This window comes from Eubalaena glacialis, chromosome 5, assembly GCF_028564815.1.
Source record: "Eubalaena glacialis isolate mEubGla1 chromosome 5, mEubGla1.1.hap2.+ XY, whole genome shotgun sequence".
In the NCBI taxonomy this organism is placed as follows: domain Eukaryota; kingdom Metazoa; phylum Chordata; class Mammalia; order Artiodactyla; family Balaenidae; genus Eubalaena; species Eubalaena glacialis.
Genome location: NC_083720.1, coordinates 76,096,428 through 76,122,049, shown reverse-complemented (window position 1 = coordinate 76,122,049; position 25,622 = coordinate 76,096,428). Strand labels below are relative to the sequence as shown.

Below are 25,622 nucleotides of genomic sequence, written 5' to 3'. Positions count from 1 at the left end.
GCAAAGCTCGGGCTTCTCATTGTGGTGGCTTCTCTTGTTGCAGAGCATGGGCTCTAGGCACGCGGGCTTCAGTAGTTGTGGCACGCGGGCTCAGTAGTTGTGGCTCGCGGGCTCTAGAGCGCAGGCTCAGTAGTTGTGGCGCACGGGCTTAGTTGCTCTGTGGCATGCGGGATCTTCTTGGACCAGGGCTCGAACCCATGTCCCCTGCATTGGCAGGTGGATTCTTAACCACTGCGCCAAAGTCCCTTCCTAACCTCTTTAAACTGTAGTTGACATATTTGTAAAATGGCAATATTTACCTCCCTACTTGAATAGGACTGTTGTAAGGATAAAATAAAATAGTGTTTGTAAAGCTTTTAGTTGAATAGCTCAGAGTAAGAGTCTAATATATATTGATTAATAGCATTATTACTGATATGTAAGATAATACCCATAGAAGAAATAAAATGGTAATAGTGCTTATTTTTATTTGGTGAAATTATGGGGAATTCTGTTTTCTTTTTTATTTAAAGAAATTTTTTTTGTTACTTTACAAGTTTCCTGTGATGAGTACATAGTAATCCTGTAATCTGAAAAAATGATCTAAAGTATAATAATTTTGACTGCTTATAATAAAAAATTTCCAAGATGTAGGTAGACATAAGGCAAATTAGTATAGATTGAATGTGTTATATTTTTGTTAAAAAGCTTTAAAAAATTGTGGTAATTAAATGTATAAAAATGAAATACCATTACATTGAAATTGAATGTATAGTTTTGTGTGGTTACATTTCATTTTGTCATCAAATGATAGGAAATATGGAAAAGCAAATTTTATTTGTCCTTTTTTGTTTTACATAATAAGATGTATATTTCTACTGGAAAAATATTTAACTAGTGCATTTTATTAATAGGAAGTAGATATTGCCTTCGTAATAAAATTACTATTGTAATATTTACTGTAATATTTACTTTTTTATATTCCAAGAATATTTCTTTTTTTCCCCCCCATAGTTCTCACCAGATCATCTTCCTACAATAGATTAAAAGGAAAAAAAAATATGGTTGTCCCTGCATCCACAGTTGAATTTGTAGCTCTTATAGTTTAGAGCCTCTCACTCCCTCCTACTGTTTGGGCATTTCCATTGTTTAAGTGACTGCTATATCTTAACTTGGTTGGCCGTTTGCTGTTATTTAACCCAAGGAATCAGAGAGTTTTATTACTGTAGAAACCTTTGTGACCTAGTTATTTTTATTTTTTTGAGGTTTTGAGATTCTGTTTTTTACTTTTTAAATGAGTAAACAAGATATTGCAGTGTGCGCACAGTGTAGGATTTAGAAAACAAAAGTAAACTTCCTACCCTTCTCCATGAATTCTTAGTAAGAAGATCATATTTCAGATGCTTTCATTAAATTCCTTCTTATTTGAGACATAAGGTAGATTGACTTTTTTAGGTTATTTCAGTCTGTAGTTTCAGAAAGTACATTTCATTCAACTGTGTACTATTACGTATAAGGTCTTTCTTGTATTTATATGATTTAATTTTATATGGACTCTACTGTCCCGTGGGCATAAAAAATTTGACTACTGCTTAAAAAACTGCATTTCCCTGTCGAGGGTTTAAACTATTATATAATTGGAGAGAGGGACCCTTCATGCATGTATGAAGAGTATTAGAGGCCCTGAAAAAAGGGGTGCTTTGTAAGATGGGGGCAGGATGATTTGGAGCAGGGATTTTTAACCTTTTATTTATCATAGACCCCTTTGATAGTCTGGGGAAGCCTATGAACCCTTTCTTAGAATAATGTTTTATTTGTATTTGGAAAGGTTTAATGTATCTTAAATGTGTAAAATCAAATACATTGGATTATTCAGGAAACCAATTACAGAGTTATCAAAATACTAAAACCCCTCAAATGTGTGATTTATAAATATTTATTAATGCATGCAAAATAAGATAGCAGGGGACTCATGGTAGTATGATGTGATAGGAAAAATCTGTGATTTCTATGAGTGATAAATATACAGGTCCTATTTAAACTACCACAGTTAGTTGCATGCATTCATAGCCTAAGGAAATATACTACATTTCAGTTAGAGGTTAGTGAAATTAAAGATGAATTTTTGTTCTGTCCACTTTCACAGACTGCTGGAATTCTCTCTAGGTATTCCATGTTAAGAACCCTTGATTTAGAGGTACTAGTATAAATAAAAGCTAAAACCCAGCCTGATTGCCAGCCTCTGAACCCCTCTGAACCTCTGCTTTGTCCTCGTTTGTGATGTGGAATCGTCTTATACAGTTAGAATTGTCTCACTCTAAGGCAAATCAGGACCAAAGGCATACTCCATATGCAGCTTAGCGTTTTCACCTTCCTAACATTACTTAATGGTTTGAATAGCTAGATTTCTGCCTTGCCTTTGAAACCCATCCCCAAGTGAGTGATCCTTTTTTATGACCTGGCCATGTTCCAGAGACCTGGTTTTTAATCTGTCCTATTATTATTATTTTTAGATCTTCCAAATTGCCTTTTCCTTTTAATTAATTTTTTTTTTTTTTTTTTTTTTTTTGGCTGCGTTGGGTCTTCGTTGCCGCGTGCAGGCTTTCTCTAGTTGCGGCGAGCGGGGGCTACTCTTTGTTGTGGTGCACGGGCTTCTCGTTGCAGTGGCTTCTCTTGTTGCAGAGCATGGGCTCTAGGTGTGCGGGCTCAGTAGTTGTGTCTCACGGGCTCTAGAGCGTAGGCTCAGTAGTTGTGGTGCACGGGCTTAGTTGCTCCGCGGCATGTGGGATATTCCTGGACCAGGGCTTGAACCCGTGTCCCCTGCACTGGCAGGCGGATTCTCAACCACTGTGCCGCTAGGGAAGTCTGCCTTTTCCTTTTAAAAAAATTACCTTAGCCTATTTTTGAAAATTATTTAATATACAGTAAAATTTTCTCTTTTTGATGTACAGTTCTATGATTTTTGACAAATGCATAGAGTTGTGTAACTACTGCCACAATCAAGATACATTACAGTTCTTTCACTTCAAAAAACTTCCTTTTTCTGTCCCACTGCAGTCACACCCTCTTCAGTTCTTAAACCCTGGCAACACTGATCTGTTCTCTATCCCTATGGTTCTGCCTTTTCTAGAATGTTGTATGAATGGAAGTATACAGTGTATATAGCCACTTGAATCTGGCTTCTTTCATTCAGGTAGTGCATTTTAGAGTCATCTATCTTGTTTCATGTATCAATAGTTTATTCTTTTTTATTGCTGAGTAGCATTCTATTGTATGGATGTATCACAATTTGTTTATCCATTCACCAATTGAAGGACATCCCTTGTCAGATATATAACTTGCAAATATATTTTTGCAGTCTGTAATTGTCTTTTCATTCTCTTATTGTCTTTGGCAGAGCAAAAGTTTTTTTATTTTGCTTAAGTCCAATTTGTTAATTTTTTAAAAATTGATTGTGCATTTGATGTCATATCTAAGAATTCTTTGCCTTAATTAGGGTCACAACATTTTTCTCCTATGATCTCTTCTGCATTTTACTTTTAGATCTATCACCCATTTTGAGTCAGTGTTTGTATAGGTGTGAGATATAGATTAAAGTTCATTTTTTACATATGACTTCAAGTTTTCCAGGATGATTTGTTGCAAAGACTATCCTTTTTCCATTAAATTGCCATTGTATTGGTACATTGTCAAAAGTCAATCAACCATATTTATGTGGATCTATTTCTGGACTCTGTTCTATTGACTTCTATGTGTCCATCTTGATTTCAATACCATGTGATCTTATTTATAATACTTTATAGCTCTATAGTATATAGTATATATATATGCTATAGTGCTGTAGTACCTACTATAAAACTGTAAAGTACTATATACAAGATACATCTATATATATGTACATATAGTATCTAGTGTGTGTGTGTATATATATATACACATATATATATGTGTGTGTGTGTGAGTGTGTGTGTGTGTATATATATATATATATATATATATATATATATAGTTTAGTACCTTATAGCTTCATAGTAAGTGTGGAAATCAGGTAGGGCAAGTCTTCCAAACTTCATTCTTCTTTTTCAGGATTGTTTTGGCTATTCTAATTTCTTTCATTTTTCATATATATTTTAGAATCAGATTGTCGTGTCTAAAAAAATATGCTGGGATTTTGATGGATTGAAATTATAGATCAATATGGAGAAAATTGACATCTTAACAACAAATCTTCTAACCCATTAATGTGGCATACCTCTCTATTTATTTAGGTCTTCTTTGATTTCTTTTTCATCAGTATTTTGTAATTTTTTGCATAGCATACAGATCATGCACATATTTTGTTAGCTTTATATGTATTTATTTCTTTGGTTTTGGTGCTATTAATGGTATTTTTAAATTTTTGATTTCCAGTTGTTCATTGCTAGTACATAAAAAATACAATTGATTTTTGTATATAGACGTTGTGTCCTGTGATCTTATTATATTCCGGGAATGTTTTTGTACATTCTATGGGATTTTCTACATAGATAACCATGTTGTTTTATTTCTTGATTTCTAATCTGTATACCTTTTATTTCTTTTTCTCTTTTTTCACTGAGTAGGATTTCCAGTAAAATGTTGAATAGGAGTGATGAGAGTGGACTCCTTTAGGCCTGATTTTCTCTATTTTTCTGTTTTCAATTTCACTGATTTTTTTGCTCTTATTTTTATTATTTCTTCTCCTTGCTTTGGCTTTAATTTGTTTATTTATTTCTAAGTGCACTGACTAGACTCTCCAGAAAAACATTGATTGGAAGCAGTGAGAACATATGTCCTTGTCTTGCTCCTGATACTAGGGGGAATGCATTCTCACTTTCATCATTCCATATCATATTAATTACAAGGTTTTGTAGATGTCCTTTATCATCTGAGTAAGTTTTATTCTACTAGTTTGTGGAGAGTTTTTATCAGGAATAGATGTTGGATTTTGTCAGATACCTTTTCTGCTTCTTTATAGTGGTTATGTGGTTTTTCGTTTTTAGTTTAGAAATATGTGGAATTGATTGGATTTTTGGATGTTAAACCAACCTTGCATTCCTGGAATGAACCTCACTTGGTCATGTCTATTTTTCTTTTAATATTTTTGTTGGATTTGATAGACTATAAGTTTGTTTCGAAGTCTTATATCTGTGTTCATAAGGGATATTTTTCTGTAGTCTTTTCTCGTAATGTCTGATTTTGGCATTGGGGTAGTGATAGCCTCACAAAATGAGTTAGGAAGTGTTCCCTCCGCTTCAGTTTTCTGGATGAGTTTGTGCAGAATATGCATTATTTCTTCCTTAAATTTTAGGAGCATTCATCAAGGTTCTTCTGTGTTGTAATGTGTATCAATTCTCCATTCTTTTTTATGGTTGAATAATATCCCATTATGCATATATATCACAATTTGTGCTTAACTTCTTGAGGAACCAGAGCAATGTTTAGTCTAGGGCTGAGCACTAGTGAGGCAAGACCTTCCTGGTTACTTTACTCAGTAGCTTGTTAATTGTGATGTTCTCTAGTCTGGCTCATGGAAAGAGGCTTTGTGCTGGATCTTTGTCAGTTTTGGATACTCTTCCTCTAATCCTTTCTAGTAGTTCTTTGCTCTACCTTTGGTAGTTTCCTTACCCACATGTGCTGCTCAGCGCTCACCTTAATACTCAGTAGGGACTATCTGCAGATCTTTGGAGTTCTTTGCAGCACTTTCCTCTCTGGTACTCTGTTCTGTGGCTTCTAGCTGCCTTGGTTTCCTCAGATTCTCAGCTCAGTCTCCTTAACTCGGAGTTGCCAGGCTTTGTCTGGGCTCTCCCTCCATTCACTGTGGCCTGGAAGCTCTCTGACATCAGTAATCATGGGAAATCATAGGGCCTTTCCCATTTGTCTCTGGTCTCCCAGGAATTCTGGTCTTTCGTTGTCTGTTGTCCATTGTCTTGAAAACAGTTTCATATGCTTTGAGGGGTATTTTGGTTTTTTGTTTGTTTGTTTGTTTGTTTTGGTGGTTTCAGGCCAGAGGGTAAATCTGGTGCCTATTGCTGCATCGTCGCTGAAAACGAAAGTCTGAATGTCCTCTTTTTATAGAAGTGTTTTGACAAATAACTGCTGTGCTGCGGATTGAAAGATTTATATTAATGCTATACTCAAAGAGCATGTAGTCTGTTTGGAGAATTGGCTAGATGAGTGCAGAGATAGTTTAAGTTTGTAAGTACTTGTCATGTTTTTCATGAAGTAGCTCTAATAACAAAAGACAATAAATATATGTCCTTAGGGTCTAGAAATATGAAGTAGCCACTTGCAATCACAAAATATGTTTGAAGTCTTGTGTTACATCTCAGACACTCATCTGAATTTTACATTCTATTACATAACATATATTTGTTTTCATAGAAAATGTTTAAAATGACTTATTGAATAAAGTTGATACTCTTAGAATATAAGCATATCTGTCTTATGAAATTGCTGGTTTTAGCTACCACTTCTTTATGCTGCTAGTATGCCATTCTCTGGAAGTTACTTATTCATTAATTCAATTAATATTTCTAAAGCTGCACTGTGGGCTTGGTTCTGTTTAAGATGCTGTTTAGATACTGTTTAGAGGTTATATGTTTCCTCTTGTAGACTTAAAAAATAGACAAAAAGCAATGAGGTAATTACAAATAGTGATAAGTGCTTGGAAGACAATAAAACAGAAAACCTCAGCCTTTTGGTGTTCTTTGTAAGAGCTTGAGGAGCTTACAAGCAAATAAAATGCTTCAGCTTCATTAAATAGATTTTATGACCTTTACTTTGCAAAAGCTTATTTTTGTTGATACTTGTGATTATACTTTGCTTTTTGATTGTGCCTTAATTGTAATATTATAGTTTTGAAAATTGATGTCTAAGTAAGTGAACTCTTTATGACTTGTTTTGCTTTCAGCCTGGCTCATTTATTGAGGAAACAAGTTTCATAATTTTACTGTACATTGTGTTACAGTATTTTTTGTTGTAGTTTGTTTTCCATCCTAAAGTAACTATTAGTTTCAGTCTTCTAAGATTTTGCGTATATATATAAAATATCCCACATTTAGTGGTTGTATAGACTTTGTTTCTATATGCTCTCAGCCATTATCCTTTCTGACTGAAGAACTCTTAAGTTTTAGAATGTTTATACACCAATTTCTTAATCTTATGAATTGTCTTACCTCCTTTTTTTAGTGCTTTAATCTCTCTCTTACATATGATGACCAAAATTGTGTGGCTTTCTAAAAGTGCTCTCTATATGGATTTGTTGTAAATAGTGTATATTTCCATTCCCTTTGTACTTTTATTTGTATGTCGTCCTATATCAGGGAATCATTTCTTTAGGAATAGGGAAATAGGCTGCAACATGTGGTAGCTGGGACCTGCACTTTGATGCTAGAGGAACTGGTTTGGAAAGTGGTACTTACTCAGAATGACTGATCAGTTCACTCTCTCTAACCCTCAGTTTTTACCTCTCTAAGATGGCGTTAATCTCTTCTTTGCAGTGTTGTTTTAAAAATTAGAGCAAGTGCATGTAGAGTCCTTAGTATAGTATTTTGGCTATAGTGTGTGCTTAGTTAACGGTAGTTGCTATTAATATCATTTTATTATTATTCTTCCCAGTGTCTGTCTTGCCAACTACTATATCCCCAGTGCCTCTTGTCTACTTTATGTTCAATAAGTATTTGCTGAATGAATGTACCTTTTGGCTTTTGAAATTCTTGAGTAGTAAGAACGTAACATTTCAGAAGACATAGTCCTCACTATTCAAAATAAGATTCCTAAGTACATAAAAGCACCTTGTCTTTTAGAGTAAATAACATTTTTTTTTTTTTTCTGCAGGAGCAGTGTGATAAAGTATAAACAATAGTAAATCAGTGTTTGAAGCTGAGTGACTTTGAGAGAGTCGCTTAAAACCTCTCTGAGCCTGGACTTTCACCCCCCCCCCACCTTCTTTTTCTTTTAATCTCAGAAGAAGAGAGGCTGACTGATCTCTCTAGGTACTCTCCAGCCCTAAAAATCTATAATCCTTTGAAAATTGAGCTGTGTAGGTCTACAAAACATCGCTATTTCCAAGCTCTAAGTAAAGAAGTTCTCAATATTGATTTTTATTTCAAATCTAAAGAATTAACATTTTAGTAAAATATTTTCTTTTTTTTTTTTTTTTTTTTTAGTTTTTCTTTTACTTTTTTGGTTTCTCTGAGTTTTTTTGGATAATTGCTATTTAGTTTTGAAACTTTGATTAAAAAAAAAAAGGCCTGTATCTCATCTAACTGTATTTCTTTTACTTTAAGTTGTAGTATGCTTAGATTTACTTCTAGATATCTTTTCTCTCAACCTCAAGTTTAGTTATCCAATAATTGTGAGTTACTTTGGGTGGGGTATAGAAGGGGTGGAAAATCCAAATGGAAGAGGTCAAGAGTAGAGGGTTTTGAGTGAGAATGCAGGCTTGTAAGACTTAAAAAAATTCAAGGGAAAGTGAACCTAGGACAATCATAACCAAAGAGCTGCAAATATTTGTGTATGAGAGGAATTTGAAGTATACTTACTCAGTTATACTAACATTATTAAAAGTTACCCAAAACTTTTAGAACTCTAATTTACTCTGTGTTTGGGATTTGAGCATTTGTATTCAGTAACTCTGAATCATAAGATGAGAATGTCAGTGAACATTTGGATGAAGAATTAGATAAAGAAAAATGCTTCTAACATGTTTCAGGTAATGAAAGCAAAACAAACTTAAAAACATCATAATGAAATTTTAGTGAAGGGCGATCTTGAAAAGTTTCTGGTAAACAAGAGATGATGAATTAAATGTATTCTTATGACAGTCATTATTATTAATTGAAAGTATAGGAAAATCAGTGCTAACTTTTTTTTAACGAATGCTATCCAATTGCTTTATTTCTAGAAATATAACATATTTATAAGGGCTTTCATATGGTCAAGGTAAGTATACATCTGTGAAACCAACATTATAAGCGATGCCATAAACCCAACCATCACCTCTAATAATTCACTCCTTTCCTTCCTCTTTTTTTGTGTGTGTAGGTGTGACGAGAACATTTAACATAAGATCTACCCCATGCATTCTTCCCCCACCCCCAGCTTTACTGAGATGTAATTGACACATAACATTGCGTAAATTTAAAGTGTACAACATGATGATCTGATACACGTATGTATTGCAAAACCCATACGTTCTCTTCTAATCTTGAGTGTTCACTTTATGCCAGGGTCATTGAGTTAATCAATTTACTTGTACTGTGTCATTCAATCTTCCCCAAATTCCAAGAGTAGGCATTCATATTATTTCTATTTTAAGGATGAGAAAACTGAGGCTCAGAAGTTAAGTAATCTATTTGAGATCCCACAGTCTACAAAGCTAGGCCATAATTTGAACCCCAGGCTTAAAGCCTCAGATATGCTTTTTTTTCACTCTTTGATAAGGATACAAAATCAAGCTATTTTTTATTACTTATCATAATTTAATTTTATACCTGGAAGCAGGGGGATTTTAGAGGTTTGGAAGAAACTTAAAAGATCATTATTTCACAAGATAGGAGATTCAGGCCCATTGAGTGTTGTAAGTTTATCCAGTTGCTTTATAAATGGTAACAATGTTCAAGCATTTTATATTAGCTTTTGCAGTACTTTAGTTTTTCAGCAGACTTAGCTTTCCAATTATTTTTTCCCTAGTATTTAAACAAATTTGTATTTCTTGAAAATACAAACTAACAGTAAAGGAAGGAGGCCATAAAGGAGGTAAAGATGCAGGAAAACAGTATACTTTAATCAGATTTTATACAAAGTTCCAGTTGGACAACTAAGAGTTGATATATTCCTTTTGCTTCTATTTTACTTTTATAAAAACAAAAATCAACATCCCTGTCTTTGAAAAATTATCGGGTTCTCACTCCCTAATAAATAAGTACACATTATTTCTGGTAAAGATTTTTTTTTTTATAATATTACACCCTTCCTTAAAACTTGTGTATTTACTCTTAGAGAGACTGAGAATGTCATGTAAGGAGTTAATGCAAAGTAGGAGGGACAGGGACTCGCACTGAAGGTAGAGTCGGGTATTCTAACACCCATCTAACCTTAGGTGTTCAGTTTGCAGTTTCTTGCCTCTTCTTCAGTATCTCCCACATTATAAGGATAAAGAAATAGGTTTAACCTCTTTCAAACCTTACTTCAATTGCTGTGAAAAAAGGATCTCATGTAAAAAATTTCTTAGGACCAGAAGAATATATTTATTGCTGTTTCATTTTAAAGAATACTTTAGGCTTGAAACTTAGAAAACTGATTCTTACATAAACTAAATAAATTACTGCCGTTAGTGTGAATGGCACTGACGATTTGTTTTTAGCTGGAGTAAAAACATGTTACTAAATTAAATTCTCATTATGAAAGAGGATATGCAAGAAAGAAGTGTAAACTTTGAGTCTTAAATGTGCAGAGATGGCACTGGGACTTTAAAGATGTGTTAGACTCCTTTAAAATGTGTTTTGCCTAGAGCTGGCTGACATTCAGTTCCCTCTGAACATTTAGAACATAGTATTGGTGTGGTGGTTAATGGAAAGATTTGCTCATCTTCTTCAGTGTCCAGTGTGCTGTTACCCCGTGCCATGAGTTCTTAATTTCAGATAGTGTATTTTTCAGTTCTAGAAGGTCCATTTGATGTTTTTATAGAGGCTAGTCCTCTTTTGAAATTCTTCATCTTTTCACCTATTTTGTCCATCTTTTCCCTCTATTTAATTGAACGTACTGATCATAGTTAATTTAAATTCCTGTCGACTAATACCAATACTTGGATTATCTGTGGATCTGTTTCTGTGGGTTTTTTCTTTTGATTATTGGTCATTTTTTCCTGGCTCTTAAAGCTTTTAATTTTATGTTAGATGTTATAAACAGAATGAAATAGAAACTCCAGAAAAAATCTTCCAAAATCAAGGGTCCCATCTGTCCTGTGTTAGGCAGATAGCTTGAGGAGAAGGATCACTTTGATCTAATCAGAGATTGAGGTGGGTTGGGCTGGGTTGCAAGTTTAGTAGATTCAGTCCATCTCTGGTTTTCTGTTTCTTGGGTATGGCCCTTCCAGACTTTTGATTGAGGCCTGGCAGGTCTTTGTCTCCTCTCCTCAGAAGGTTGTATCCTTTGGATATTTTGAGTTTAGCTTTCCATCTTATGCAGGTTCAGGTGTTTTGAGGGGGAGACCAATCATGAGTTTGTTGCAGATCCTCCTCCGTCTAGCAGAATTTTGTCTCCTAGATACTAGGAGACTATGAGTAATTTTTCTCTGCCTTTTTGTCTTGGTCCCCCATCCTTCCATGCTGCCCCAGAATTCAGTAGTGTCTCTAGGGAAAACTGGCTTTGCACTTTAGGGTACATCTAATTTCCAGTCCATTGGGCCAGGCTGTACAACCTACAAAAGCCCTGTTGATTTCCCTTTTCCCTAGCAGAGTCCCACTGGTGCCAAGCCTAATCCTCAGCTGACCTCTCTAATCGACAAAGAAAGAAAATGGCCAGTACATAATCATCAAATGATTTAGAAAGGGCTCTTTCCTTCTCTGGATTTTATTTCATCTAGTCCTTGTTGCTTCCAGAATTTTCTGATGTTTTAAAAATAATGGGTTTTTTTCCTTCTTCAATTTATCCATTTCTATTTGTGATGGGAGTGTTGGCTTGAGTTTGACATCCTACACAGAAATATGTCTCTAGTTACCTTGACTTTACATAAAGATTATGCTATTCTTTGCATGTTGGGAAGGAAAGAATGGTGTGATTATCACTATCTTGTTTTTTAACATTTTGTTTGAAATTTCTTCATATTTGGAATTGAAGAAATCGTATTTTAAGGACATTGTATTCATTTTGTTTGTGCCTTGAATGGGAGGATTTATAAATTGATGTCTCTTAATTCAGATGCAAGTAAAAATAGTTATGCTTGCTGATCCCAAGTAAAAAGAATGTTGGGTTTAAAGTTTAGAGATCTGAGTTTGAATCCTGTCATTACCCTTACTGGTTGTGTGACCTTGGGCAAACTATTTAACTTCTGTAAGCCTGTGTACTTAATCTATAAAATAATAATATACCTCAATTCATGTTTTGTTGCACAAAGCAAGATATAAACAAAAACAAAATACATTTTGGATAAATCTCATTGAGACTTAAGAATAAAGTAGAATGAGTACTTCCTAGACCTTAGAGCTGGAGAAAATTTAGTTTTAGCTTAAGTTGGCTGTTCAAGGCTGATAGCCTAGTTAGTGGCTTAAGATACCTTGCGTGTCATAGACATGTTATTCAACAAGTTACAAATTCTTTACAAATTCATAGTTCGTTGAATAATGGAAAAAGCATGATGTTGAAAGCCATACAATCCCGATTTCAAATTGCAGCTCCACCATTTCCTAGTGTAGCTTTAAATTTCTTAACCCCACTAAGACACAGTTTTCATATGTAAAATAAAAGTTATACAAGCTGCCTTCTAGGTTTATTGTGAAGATTAAATAAGGTAACAAAGGGAAGACACATAGCATGGGGTCACGTCCAAAGTGAGGATCAACAAATACTATTCCTTACTCCTTTTTGTTTCTGTTTCTCCAGTTGTCCATTATAATTAATCAGCAGTAATTTTTTTTTTACCCCACCTGTTGGTTCTAGCCAGTGATTCTTCCTTGTGTAGTTATATAGATTTTTAAAATCCCTGATAGTAATACATTTGACTATATTAGCTTAGTGAAATTCATTTGTCTTATGAATAATTTTTCTAATTTTCTGCTGTCAATTGAAACTCAGTTTTAGTTTTTTGAGATGTTATCAGTATTTTCTGAAAAGTTATCAGAGGTTTGTGGATAACCCCTTAAAATTGTGTGCAACATATTACATATTGGTGCATAAATGCCTTTTTCATCATTCACAAAGTAGTCAGAGTAACCTTAAAAAGTTAAGAACCACAAGCCTAGTCATACGCTCTTTTTTTTTTTTAAATATAAATTTATTTATTTATTTATTTTTGGCTGTGTTGGGTCTTCTTGCTGCGCGCGGGCTTTCTCTAGTTGCAGTGAGCGGGGGCTACTCTTTGTTGGGGTGTGAGGGCTTCTCACTGCGGTGGCTTCTCTTGTTGCGGAGCACAGGCTCTAGGCTCTCAGGCGTCAGTAGTTGTGGCTCGCGGGCTCTAGAGCGCAGGCTCGGTAGTTGTGGCGCACGGGCTTAGTTGCTCCGAGTCATGTGGGATCTTCCCAGACCAGGGCTCGAGCCCGTGTCCCCTGCATTGGCAGGTGGATTCTTAACCACTGCGCCACCAGGGAAGCCCTAGTCATATACTCTTGATTAAATTGTATTTAAGCATACCTTGTTTAAGATTAGTACCTGTAAGTCACTGCTCAGTACTAAGTTAAAAGGGCATTTTTGATACACAAAATATTTGCAGTTGTTTAGTTTATCTTCATCTAAAAATAGTACTTTTAACAAACAGTATGAAAAGGATTGTTCTGAATATACTTTAGTGGATATTTAGTTTATCTAGGTTACTTAAAAGTTAATATTCACATAAAATTTTTAAAAGCGGCCTTTAAGTACAGGAAGGGAATTTGTTTAAAAATCCTTTTGAGGAATCTAATCATATTCTAGTTTGTCTTTTGGTGAATATAGATTTTTCATGTATCATAATACTGAGATATGCCATTTAATTTTCTGCACATAACTGCAGTATAAGATTTATATTAATCCAGAACAGACAGAGGTGAATCAGGTAATTTTCTCTTAAGTTAAAATAATTATTTAAAATTTTGTATGGTTTCTTTCTAATGACTTATAACTAAGAACATTTTTGTTTCATTTATTTTAATGATTTGAATTTGCACAGATGTCAAAAGATAAGTATAGTTCTTATTTGAAAATACTTAAAAGTTTAAAAAATTATGAATACATTCAAAGCATTATTCTAGCTAAAGCTTAATTAGTGCATTATAAACTTAGGAGTTTAAAACTAAAACTTGTTTTAAATAAGACATTGAACATTTGAAATTGCACTGTGACCTTCTGTGACGTTATGAATAAATCCTATTCAAATAAGTTAATTTTACATAGTTGAACTTTTACAAATAGTTATTAGTGAGCTACCCTATTTATACATTTTGTTAACATATCTTAGCATCTTCTGTTCTAAAGACTGATAAGAATGCCATTTCTTTGAGAAAAATTGAGAGAAATTTTGTTACAGCTTCCACATTAAACATTTTTCCTTTGGTTTTAAGTACTTTAAAATCTATGAGATTTCTATTGATTTTATTAGCAAGTTCTAGAAAACTACTTCTTTGAAAAACCATTTTTTCAAACAACTGATTGTGAGTAAATGAATCGTTGGTAATGAGTATACTGTTAAGTAATAGTGGTAACAAAGTAGGGAAGTAATACATTGAAGATTTTCTAAATGATTTCTTGCTGTCCTGAAAGACTTATTTATATCTAGTGGCACATAATTTGTTTATAGGGAATAATAACATATTCCTTAGAAAGTATGATATTAGAAAAAAATTACAAAAATGTTTCTTCTAATAATAAGTGAAATTTGAATTTTCAGGAAATCCTAATTTTCAATTGCAGTAACTTAACTATATCTATGTGTTTCATATGTATTTTTCTATTGTAAGCTTACTCTAGATGCTTCTTTGGAAATTGATAGGGCTATATCATACCTAATATTAATTGTTGATTAATCATTATTTAATTAGCCTTTTATGTGAATTATCCAGGCTATTTTACCTCTTTTGCAGTTTGCATGTTTTGACTTATTTCCACAATTCTACCAAAAATTTAAAGGAACCAAAGGAGTAGAAGCCAAAATTTGTATCCTTCTGTTATTACTACTTACTACTCAAGTTGAGTCTATTTAATAAATGTCTGTTTATAATTGAAATGATGTTTTTGAACCTCTATTATTTTTTACTTTAACATTGCTGAAGAGCTGTATTAGAACTAGTTCACCAGTGAGAAAAATATAATTATAATTAGCAAGGTGCTGAAATGAGGAAATGTGTAAAAGAAAAAAGTTAAAGCGAGAGCTCTGTGATGAGGGAGATGGGTAGGAGTCCAGATGCTTGGAGCAGTCCTTTTCCCAACCAGGTTAGTTGACATGATGTTATTCTCATAAAAAACTTGTTTTGATTACATGGTATGAGTTGGTGGTCTTGGTCCTTTTAATTAAGGATAAGAATCCATGATAAAATTAGATTTCTTATTGATCATCTTATGCAGAAGGACTGAGGATTCATTGGTTAAGAACCACTAACCTGTCCTCTCGCCCCCAGGGTGTGAGCTCTGAAAAGGATTAAGGCCCACTGTAGGGAAGCTTGCACTGAAGCCTGCACTGCCCTTTCCCCTGTTCTTTCAGTTAAATAGAAGATTTTTAGTTCCCATGACTGTCAATCTGGTGCTTTTCACAAGCACCAAATTCTTTTAAGAAAATTAAGATGACTTATTTTTAGATCCACTGGCCTAGAATACTGAAAGATGATTTTTTTTTTTTGGTACTTCATGTTGACAGACCCTATACATATTTTTTTTTTCTGATGCATATTAGTTTGCGTTAGTTTACGTTGAATTTGGTGATCGATGCAAACTTTTAAAAATCAAGGACAGATTTTTATATGGTTAAGTTTGTTTGTCCAGTAGTAATTACAGAGTTTGGCAATGTTAAATCTTATATTTCATTAGAAATAGCTATCTGACAACCCTGTGGACATAAACTCTTAACTTTTATTTCTAGATTACTGCAATAATAAGGTACTTTCTTTTCATGTTTAAAGGCTTAAAATAGCTTTTATAAATGCTGAAGTGTCATATATTTTTTCAATATCTGCCAAATTGGTATTGTATTTAATTGTGAAAATATATTTTGATTTTGTTAACTAAAATAATTGCAAAGTATTAAACATTCTCAGTAGTTAAAGCTTTTTTTTTTCCCCATTTAATTTGAGCTTTTGTTGTTACTAACAAATAATTTGTGGCACAGTTTCTTTTCTTTCTTTCTTTTCTTTCTTCTTTTTTTTTTAATGACTGTTACAATCTATATACTTGTCACCTTAGTGTGCTAGAAATGTTCCACTCAGATGAAGGGTTCCTTTCTGGTTTTGTATGTTCTCACCTGCTCCTCACTGTAAATCATTGAGATGTCAAGTGCAATGATTAATTAAGCTGCACGTGCATGTGCTTTTTTTTTTTCACCTGTCAAGCAGGAAAGAAGTCTTATAGCAAGATTAGATGGTGCTAATTCACAGCTATTACTCCAGACTGTCAAGTGTGTAAAAATATTTTATATTTAGATGCTTACTTAGAATATGACATACCACCGTTTGTTTGGTTTAGAATTCTTAGATATTGTAAGATATAATTATTATATCAAACCTTGTCATTAAACTTCCAATTAGAGGCAAAGGATAAATTCAGAATTCCTACATAAATATTTTGGAATTTAAGGTTCATACTTTATAATTATCTTTTATTCAAATGCTGGTAGTTGATTTATTTAAAGTAAATATTTAAGTTTCTAAATTTGTGTGTGTGTATGTATCATATACACCATGAGATCCATTCATAATGAGATTTGTTCTTGTTATAATATAGTATGGGTTTAAAGTTGTGATGAAACGATGATTGTGGTAACTACACTTTTTTCTGTAATGAATATTTGCAGAACGTAATGTTAAACTTTTAATTTTTATACATTAATATGAAACAAGAGACTTGGAAAGCTTGTTCTCCCCACCCTACTTCTTTCATACTGCCTGCCCCCTTTTTAAATCATCAGTAAAAAGTAAAACCTCAAATTGTATAGTAATCTTAATCTATTATTAAAAGGTCCTAGAAAGGAAGATTACAAGGTAGATTCAGGTTTTGAATCGGTTTTGCCATTGGTTTAGCAGCGGGTGGGCAGGCAGATGCCTGCTCAGAGTAGAACCTATTGCCATTTTTCACCATTGATAGAGTAGCCTTTCAGAGTCAATGAGCTCTGTCAATGTGAGCTTGTCAAGGCTACAACTTCATAGACCTGAGAGGCGGTTTGAGAGGTCAGCCCTTTTCAGGTTCGCTGTGATGCAAATGAACTTTAATGCTTAAACAACTATTGGAATTTTTATGTCTGCTCCTTGTTCTTTTTTCTTCACAAAGTCATTGACGAGACATTCAGTGCTTTTTAAATTGGAAGTTGCATTGTGCTAAAGACCTAGTACAGATTTACGGAGGGCTGAAAGCAGTTAGATCATGTTCTTTTCATGGTGCGATTAGAATCAAATCGATTTCCCTACAGCCTTCAGCATTCAGATGGCAATTTTAACAAAGCTTGGGGGCTAGACAAGGGACAAAACGACTGAACTGAATGTTAATTACACTCTGCAGCCTTATTTTCTTTTGATTTGGGGCTGACTGGCAACTAAATTAACAAAAAGTGTGACCATAACTGCTGCCCTATTTTCATTTAAAAGGAGAGCTGCCTCTAAAAGGCTATCTTTACAAAGAAACAAGTGAGGTTTGCTGATCATTGTTAACAAGGGCACTTTTTTCCTTTAAAATTCTTGCCAAAAAACTGTTCAAAAAAAGTAATGTAATAAATTAGCCATTGGCATATTATTATCCAGGGAGTTAGTTGATGTTCTGATTTTTATGACATAAGCTTAGAAAATGTAAGGCAGTAAGTAGTAGTTATGAATTATAATTGGCACCTCTGACTGTGGTGTGTCTTTAGCATGTTTAACATGCTAAGAGGTAATATGGTAACTAGATTATAGTAGGTACTTTAAATAAATATTAAACATTTTATTATGTAACATTCAGGTATTCAAAACCAGCTTGATCCTAACAGTTTTTCACCTAGTTCATCCTTGTTTGACATGAAGATTTTCATATTTGATGATTAGTACTTATTTAGTTGTGCCACATTAATGGAGCTGTATGCTTTTTTCCTTTCCTTGCAAGGAAGCTGCAGCTGTAGCAAGTTGCAGTTGCTTCTTGTGGCAACACTGTCCTGTTTGCACCTGCAGCGTGTCAGTCTCATCCTAACACCTGGCACCATGAATTATCCTCCCCTTTATTCCTCCCAAGCAAGAAACATTTCATGCTGCATAGTATATATTGCAAAAATCAAGTGATCTTAAATATAAATTTCTTAGTTGATTCCTTTAACAGTAGTATTGAATAAAGGGTTTGATTTTCAAATAAAACCAATTTTGTTTGAAAACCAACAAAAATGATTGGTTTAAGTGCAGTTTTGCCTCTGAAAATCTTTATCTGTGGAATAATAAACTAGCTTTTAAATTTGGACATTATTTTTAAGTATGAGGTAAAAATTAGTTTGATTTGTTAGCAAATTGATTTTTTTATTAACTTTTAGTTATTTCCTTTTTAAATTTCCTATAGAGGCCCTTTTCATTTTGATAACTAATGTGTAAATAACCTTTGTTTTAAAATATATATATTAAGGTATTCTTGTTTTACTACTTAAGTATTACAACGATATTTTTGAAAGAAATGGGGATTTAAATTTGTATCATTTGGTAGATAACATTAGCTGTTTAGACTTTGATAGTTTTAATCAGAGGCTAGTAAGTTCGAAACAGTTAAAAAATACAATGCCAAAAAACAAAACCATATCTTTATCAAAATAGAGTACTATTTCTGTTCAGGCTATAATTTAGTGCTTGAATATTGATAGTGTTATAGACCACCCTATACTCAGTCACTGTCTTATACCTCTTTCCTTTTCACACAAAAAGCAGCTGCAAAACAAAGTTTTTCTAAAACCAGTCAAGAGTAAACTTTTTTCTCATTTGTCTTCCAGACACGAAGATCGATTGAGAAGTTATTAGAATGGGAAAACAATAGGTTATACCACAAGGTGAGTACCACAGGGAGCAGCTTCGTACCGTTGGGGTCTGAATTGCACAGTATGGAAACAGATGCTTTTGTTGAACTAAAAATATGAAAGGTGGACAAATGGGTTAGTCTGTGTGCTGCAATAAAATAGAGCTCATTTTTCTCCTTTTACTATCCTTCTTGTCTAGCTGTGCTTGCACTGGAGACTGAGCAAAAGGAAATGTGAAACGAATAACATGATGGAATATGTAAGTTAAAGGGCTGTTTTGTGAGTTTCTCTATTAAATGATCATTTATTTTGCTTCTGATCTTATTCTTTCCATGATTATTAATCAGCAAAGGTGTCAGGAGCTTAATCTCCTGAGCGCAAGGATTTTCTACGGTTCACAGATGCATGGTTTCATGTGCAAGACTGATTTATAAAGTTATGAATGACTTGAAAACAAGGCTTCACTGTGTTCTGAAAAATAATAAATTAATTGCCAAGATAAAATAGGCTGAACATGTGTTGATGGAGTGTGAAATTTTAGATGCTGTATAAAGAATAACCACAACTTTGGTTACGCAGCAAGTCAGATATGGCTTTTTTATATAATGCTAATCAGGTTTCCAAGTATGGAAGAAAACCTTTCAGTCAAGCCGCTGGAGCTTAAGAAAACTTTAGCCTTTATAGATTTTAACTGCCCATACCTCAGTGGCCTTTAAAGAGTCTTTTAAAGTGTTATTGGAATATTATTTTGTAAAAATTATCTTAAAAGTAAACAAGAGATGAGATGTTGCTTATCCTGTGTTTATTCTTTAAAAGATATCTAATGGGCATGTATATACAATGAATTTTAGAGCTTAGAATGGGATTTAATTTACGGACTGCTTGATTTACTTGAACAGTTTTTCTCCTTTTGAAAAGTTCAGAATACTATAGAAAATTATGAATCTTTATTTATTCTCCCTCGAGCTTGGGTGTTTTATTTTAAATATGGAAAGGTAATATACAAAAATAAAAAGATCTGAGGAAGAGTTAAGTACCTGACACATAATTGCTGACAAATTTTATCTATTCTTTGAAACAGTATAGACATCATAGGTTTTGTGTGTGTGTGTGTGTATGTATAAAAAATTGATGAAAACAGTGCTTAGATACTGGAAATAGTTGGAAATTATCATAAAATTTTTTTCTCTGTAGCATTTTCTCTTTCTTTCATTAGCACACAATCAAATCCCATTTCTAGCCTTGAACATAAAAGATATCTTTAAAATGTCTCTTCTTTCATAGAACAGCTCTATTCAGTGAACCAAATAATGTAGATTTTATCACTATTATATTAAGCATGTTAATTTATGATGATAAAGAGGCACTTGATACTTCTTTATAATAATAAAAGCACACTCAAATAACTTGTTTTGAGATTGACCTATGAAAATGCTAGTCTTATATTTTCATCATAGATGGTGAGAGAGTTTATGTATTTTATGAGGAGGGATGGATATGTAAGAGATTTAAAGGATTTTGTGAAAAAAATATTTGCTATATTTATAAACCCAAACACTAAGCTTAAAATGGAGCTTTTTATTTATTTATTTATTTATTTTGCACATTTCTAAATTTACTTTGGAAAGCAAAACATAAAAGTTATTCCCAATACTATTATTTCCAGATAGAACTATAAGAATGTCATTCATTCATAAAATATGCATATTATATTCATGTTTATTTTTATGATGTTCTATTATTAATTAAAATAAAATAATTTCATTTAACCTTCTAAAACATTCTGAACTTATGTGCTCTGTTTGTAAAATAGTTTCCTTTAATTATCATAAATTTTTAGATAAACACTTCTAGTAAAAGAGTAGTTTAAAAAAAATAGGAATTGCTTAAAAAATGTATTTTTCTAAGTTTTCTTGGAGAGCGAGTGTGTGTGTGTGTATATGTGTATGTATATGTATATGTTTGTGATAGTTGAATGGGGGAAAAACATAATTTTAAAAACCCCCTAAAAATAGTTTTGAAAAGTTAAGATAGTGAATAATCTAACATGTATATCTATTTGACCTCAAATTTTATTTAACTTACAGAAATTTCATTTGTTAGTTAAAGGGAAGTAATTCTCCTCGATTATATTTTGAATATTGGAGTAAATCTATGAAAAATACCAAGTTGATACCAACTTTTTTTTATTCAGATATGGCAGAGCAGTATGATCTAGAAGAAATGAGACAAGTGGTTAATTTTTATGTGTGGCTTCTGAAGGGAAAAGTTTGTAAGATATATTCTTTAAAAACTAGTAATAATTCAAGTTTAGTCAAAGATAGCTTTTATTATTCATTATGTAGTGTATACTGTAAAATGTAATTTAATCATCAGATTTTAGAGCTACAAAGAATTTTGTCATCTCTCCAATCCCTTTATTTTATAGATGAGGAAACTGAGAAACAGAGGAATCTAGCTCAAATAAAGAAGCTGGATAGGAAGCTAATAAATATTTTGTAGGCAAATAACAGGTCAGGAGAGTGGCCCAGGGGGCACCAAAGGATAAGTCAACTAGGAAAGGAATATTTTGGAGCCACATATGGAAATACCTTCTCTATTGAGACAGATCAAAAGCCAGAACTGAAGAGTGAAAATGAAGGTTTCTGGCCCAGATGGCTAAATGTAGAAGAGTATCCAAACGTGGAGGTCATATCAAGACACAGTTTCTGAAAAAGAGAGAGGAGTTCATCAAACTTGGAAACTGTTCAAATCAAATAATTTTTTGTTTAGCATCTATTCCATATAGAGTTGGAACAAGAGGAAGAATTGATTGTAATTTAAGACAGTTCCAAGTTTAGAATAAAAATCAGCTCTGGTTAACTTGTGTCTTTCTGTGTTACTGTGTTTAGTATTTCTTGATTTTCCTTTAGTTTTCTTGTAAAAAGTCTTTTGGAACAAATTTTAACCTTTAATTTTGCTAACCTAAAAAGAAAAGACTGTTTTAAAAAAATTAAGAGAAAGAGGACCAACTCTTTTCCTAGAGATCACATATCCTGGTACAGTAAAAGAGACCAACTCTAGGTAAAAGGGAGGAAGCCTGAGGAAGTGAATATTGGGTCAGCTACAGCCACCATAGGGCAGTAGAAAGGGCAAGGCTTTGGAGTTAAGACAGTCCTTTGTTCAAATACTGACTCCACAATCCATGGTGTTACACTTCTCGGATCATCAGTTTTCTCATCTATAAAATGAGTGTGACAATACTTGCCTCACAGAAAATTGTTAGGATTAAATAGATCCATATAGTATGAAACACTTGGTATGTAGTTAGTTCTCAGTAAATGCTAGCTTCCTTTTCTCATTCATTCATGCATGCATTCTCCTTCTGTCTGTCAGAGGCACTAGCAAAATCATTTTAAGTGATGGAATATAACTGAAGTTTTTTTAAGATAAAATTTTTTTTAAAACTTTTTTTTCTCCTTCTACAGGTCATCCTCATAGAATTTTTACCAAAGACACCGATTTTTCGACCAGATTAGCATTTACTTTATTTATAGAGACTTTCCAAGTATGTTGTCTTTCCAATGGTGCCTTGCTTGGTGCTCTCCTGGTGGTGACATAACATTGGTTCTACAGAATCGTGTGGTGTTTTTTTCCGTTTTTGTTTTTTTAAATAACCGCATGTTCTAAGTGTGCATTTTTGTCAAGACTTCGCAACAGTTATTTCATACAGATGTTTAATACTTAAGTTATTGTGCTCTTTTATGTTATATATTCTGATTTTCAAGGATTACTTTTTTGTATTATCAAAAAAATACATTTGAACTTAGCATAAAAAGTGGCCAGCCTTTTTTATTTTACCACCAAGGTACACACAGTCCTTTATTTATTAATTCCTTAATATAGAAAAAGACCTTTGTAAGGCTCTACTTATCTATTCTAGCAAGCACCCTCTTTGTATTATTTTTCTTGCTTTTTAAATTTATTGTCATTATTTTAAAATAGTAAATTTTCTTTCATAGCTTTTTGAACCCTAACGTATTCTTTCTCATACAATTCCTAATGCTCTGTTTACAGCAGAAATATCTGTAACATTATGAAGACGTATCAAAAAGTTTTGAAGGTATTTCTGTCTTCAAAAGTAGTAAGGCAGGATTAAATTATTTTCATTAGAATAGACAAATCCCTGAATGGTATGCATGCATCTAATGGTTACTAGAGCTCAGGATCACAAAATATAGTAGCATTACAATCTGTATATTTTTTATCAAGATGATATTAATAATGGCCTTATTTGGGTTATTTTTTATTGTTTATCAAATCTTGTATACAAAAGTATAGAAATACTCCTTTAAAAAATTTCTAAGGAAAATATTTGTCCCAGTCTAACACAATTGTAGAATGGATATGTGTTTCTGAAAAGTTTTTGAAAGAAAGCAAAAGTTGTAGAATTAAATAAAGTAAGCTGGTGTTTAATACCCCACTAATATTTAAAACAGATTATTACTAAGAAATGAAGGGCATATTTAGTACTGTTTTAGTCCACTAGTTTGCTTTCAGTCCAGTTATGTATACTTTTTTGATTGAGAGTGTGACATACAAGTTTGAGTCAGATCAGTTCGTTTCTTTCAAATATGTACAGACATACACTTTTTTCTCCTTTTGGTTGTACATATCTCCATGCATTTTAAAACTTTCTAAATTTCTGAATGGCCTATGTATAAATTTTTGTTTTTATAAACCTGAAATTATACAAATTTTGTGTGTGTCAAGAACTTGTTCCGTACAACTGTGGTATCGAGCAATAATGTGAATAACTTTTGAAATTATATAAACTGTGCTTAATTTGTATTAAGAATTGGTACCACTATATAATACTTTTTTTCCCTTGTATTAAATCTTTTAAATACCAGTTTCATTAATTTATATACCTGTATTTTTAAAAAGTATTTATTTATACTTCTCCAAAGTACTACAATTCTATGTAAATTTGGATAGTTGAATGCCAGTATCTTATATCCTATATTGGACATTAGGAACTGTCTTAAAAACCAGGACTTTTTTTTTTTTTTGGTCTGAGATTTATTTGTTTCCTTTGCCTCCCAAAACACCAACTTGAATTTATAAAACACTTTTCCTATGAAAAGCTCAAAAGTACAAAGGATTCATACACTTCTCACTTTATTTACCTTGTGTCTTGGGTGTGTCCTGTCACCTTAAAGTAGTGCAAATTAAAAGGTAATGCTGTTCGGAAACTCTAGTGTTCCTCTGTGGTTTCCCTGTGACAGATTATTGTATGGAGAATGCTAATTCTGCCTCAGGATTCCGAAAGAACAGAAAAATATGATGACTGTGTAGACTATGCAACACAGTTTTCCAAATCTAAAATTTTGTAAATTTGTAAAGCACCATATTAATCAGCTTTATAGGAAGAACTATACCTATTTAGGCATAATTTTTTCTCCTATTATTCTTCTTTAAATTGTAATTTTGACATTATTATATTCCCATAAGAATATTGTAACAGTAAGATAGTTTTCATACTTGATAATGTTAAGTATAAGATTTTTTAAAACTTTCCTAATTTTATTGAGAAGTATCAACATGTCAGTTGCTTAAAGATTCCCTAGAAATGGGCACTCTTATATTTCTAATGAATATATAGAAAAGAGCTGTGAATGCTTAATATGTGGCATTACCATAAGCCAGTGATGCTCTGAGGAGTTAGATTTTCACGCTTGGGTTTTCATTAGTACCCCCCAGTGTAAGCCCTCTGGTTTACCCTTTCTTGAATCATGAATTTAAGTGCCCATGTTACTGGAAATTAGGAATGTCAGAGATGCCTGTGTTATATGAACATTAGTCCAAAGAAAGTGTTTTAAATGATGATCTTTAGTTTCTGTTTTCTGACTTACAGTTTGTGAGACATGAACCATAGTACTTGTAAAACTGGCCAAGGAAAGGTATTAGCAGAAAATCTAATGTTTAGATTTTACTTATGATCTTTGTTCATATATTACTGGCATTTTACAGTGAGTCCAGTATTCCTTTGTAGAAACATTCCTTTATCAAATAATGTACTTTGCAAACTTTATTATACTTTAGTACATGACTTTTATATACCTGAGTTAAATATATACTCCAAAACCCAATGACTACAGTAAAACTGAAGTGACACATTTAGCTTTTAAGGTAGATATGCCCGTCTCTTACAACTTCACCTATATCAAATGGTCATCAGATGCTTTTTTAAGACTTTTTAATGACTAGGTTTCATCCACTTAAAATATAAACATGTAATTTTGGCCTAAAATCAACAAGTGTTCAACCTTGAATACTAGTAAACAATGATATCCTTTTCTTACTAGAGAAACTAGTTTTGTAACAACTTTCTCCATGGTTGTATTTTCAGTGTTGTATGTAGAGAGCTTCTGATTGCTTCTTTATGTTAATAGACACAGGCTAACCGTATATATAATCTTGACAGCATTCCATATCAATCTTGGTTATAAAAAATGATATTAAATAGTAACCCGTACAGTTGGATCCATAGTTGCATGAGTTCAAACTACACTGGTTTAATATTTTGTATATAGAGTGTTTCAACTTTTATGGTATTTGCTTCACAGTTATAACCATTAGCTGCTTGCCTGATGTTTCACTGTAAATATTTGCTTTGGCTCAGCTCTTGGTCAGTAGTACTAAATCAAAAGTACCTTGTGTTTGAAACTGTCTTTGACTGAATTCCAGCATCTAGTCCTGGACTCTATTTCCTTCTCCTATCCCA

General features: G+C 32.9%; 1 protein-coding gene across 1 annotated transcript in view; it reads left to right on the top strand.

Moving 5' to 3' along the window:
- CHIC2 (cysteine rich hydrophobic domain 2) overlaps positions 1 to 23,741 on the top strand; it is a 47,070-nt gene extending 23,329 nt beyond the window's left edge. Inside the window, exons 4-6 of the mRNA XM_061191390.1 lie at positions 18,833 to 18,889; positions 19,056 to 19,115; positions 22,324 to 23,741. Coding sequence (XP_061047373.1) covers positions 18,833 to 18,889; positions 19,056 to 19,115; positions 22,324 to 22,374 — 168 coding nt within the window. The 3' untranslated portion in view covers positions 22,375 to 23,741. The remainder of the gene's footprint in view (positions 1 to 18,832; positions 18,890 to 19,055; positions 19,116 to 22,323) is intronic.
- The last annotated feature ends 1,881 nt before the right edge of the window (positions 23,742 to 25,622 follow it).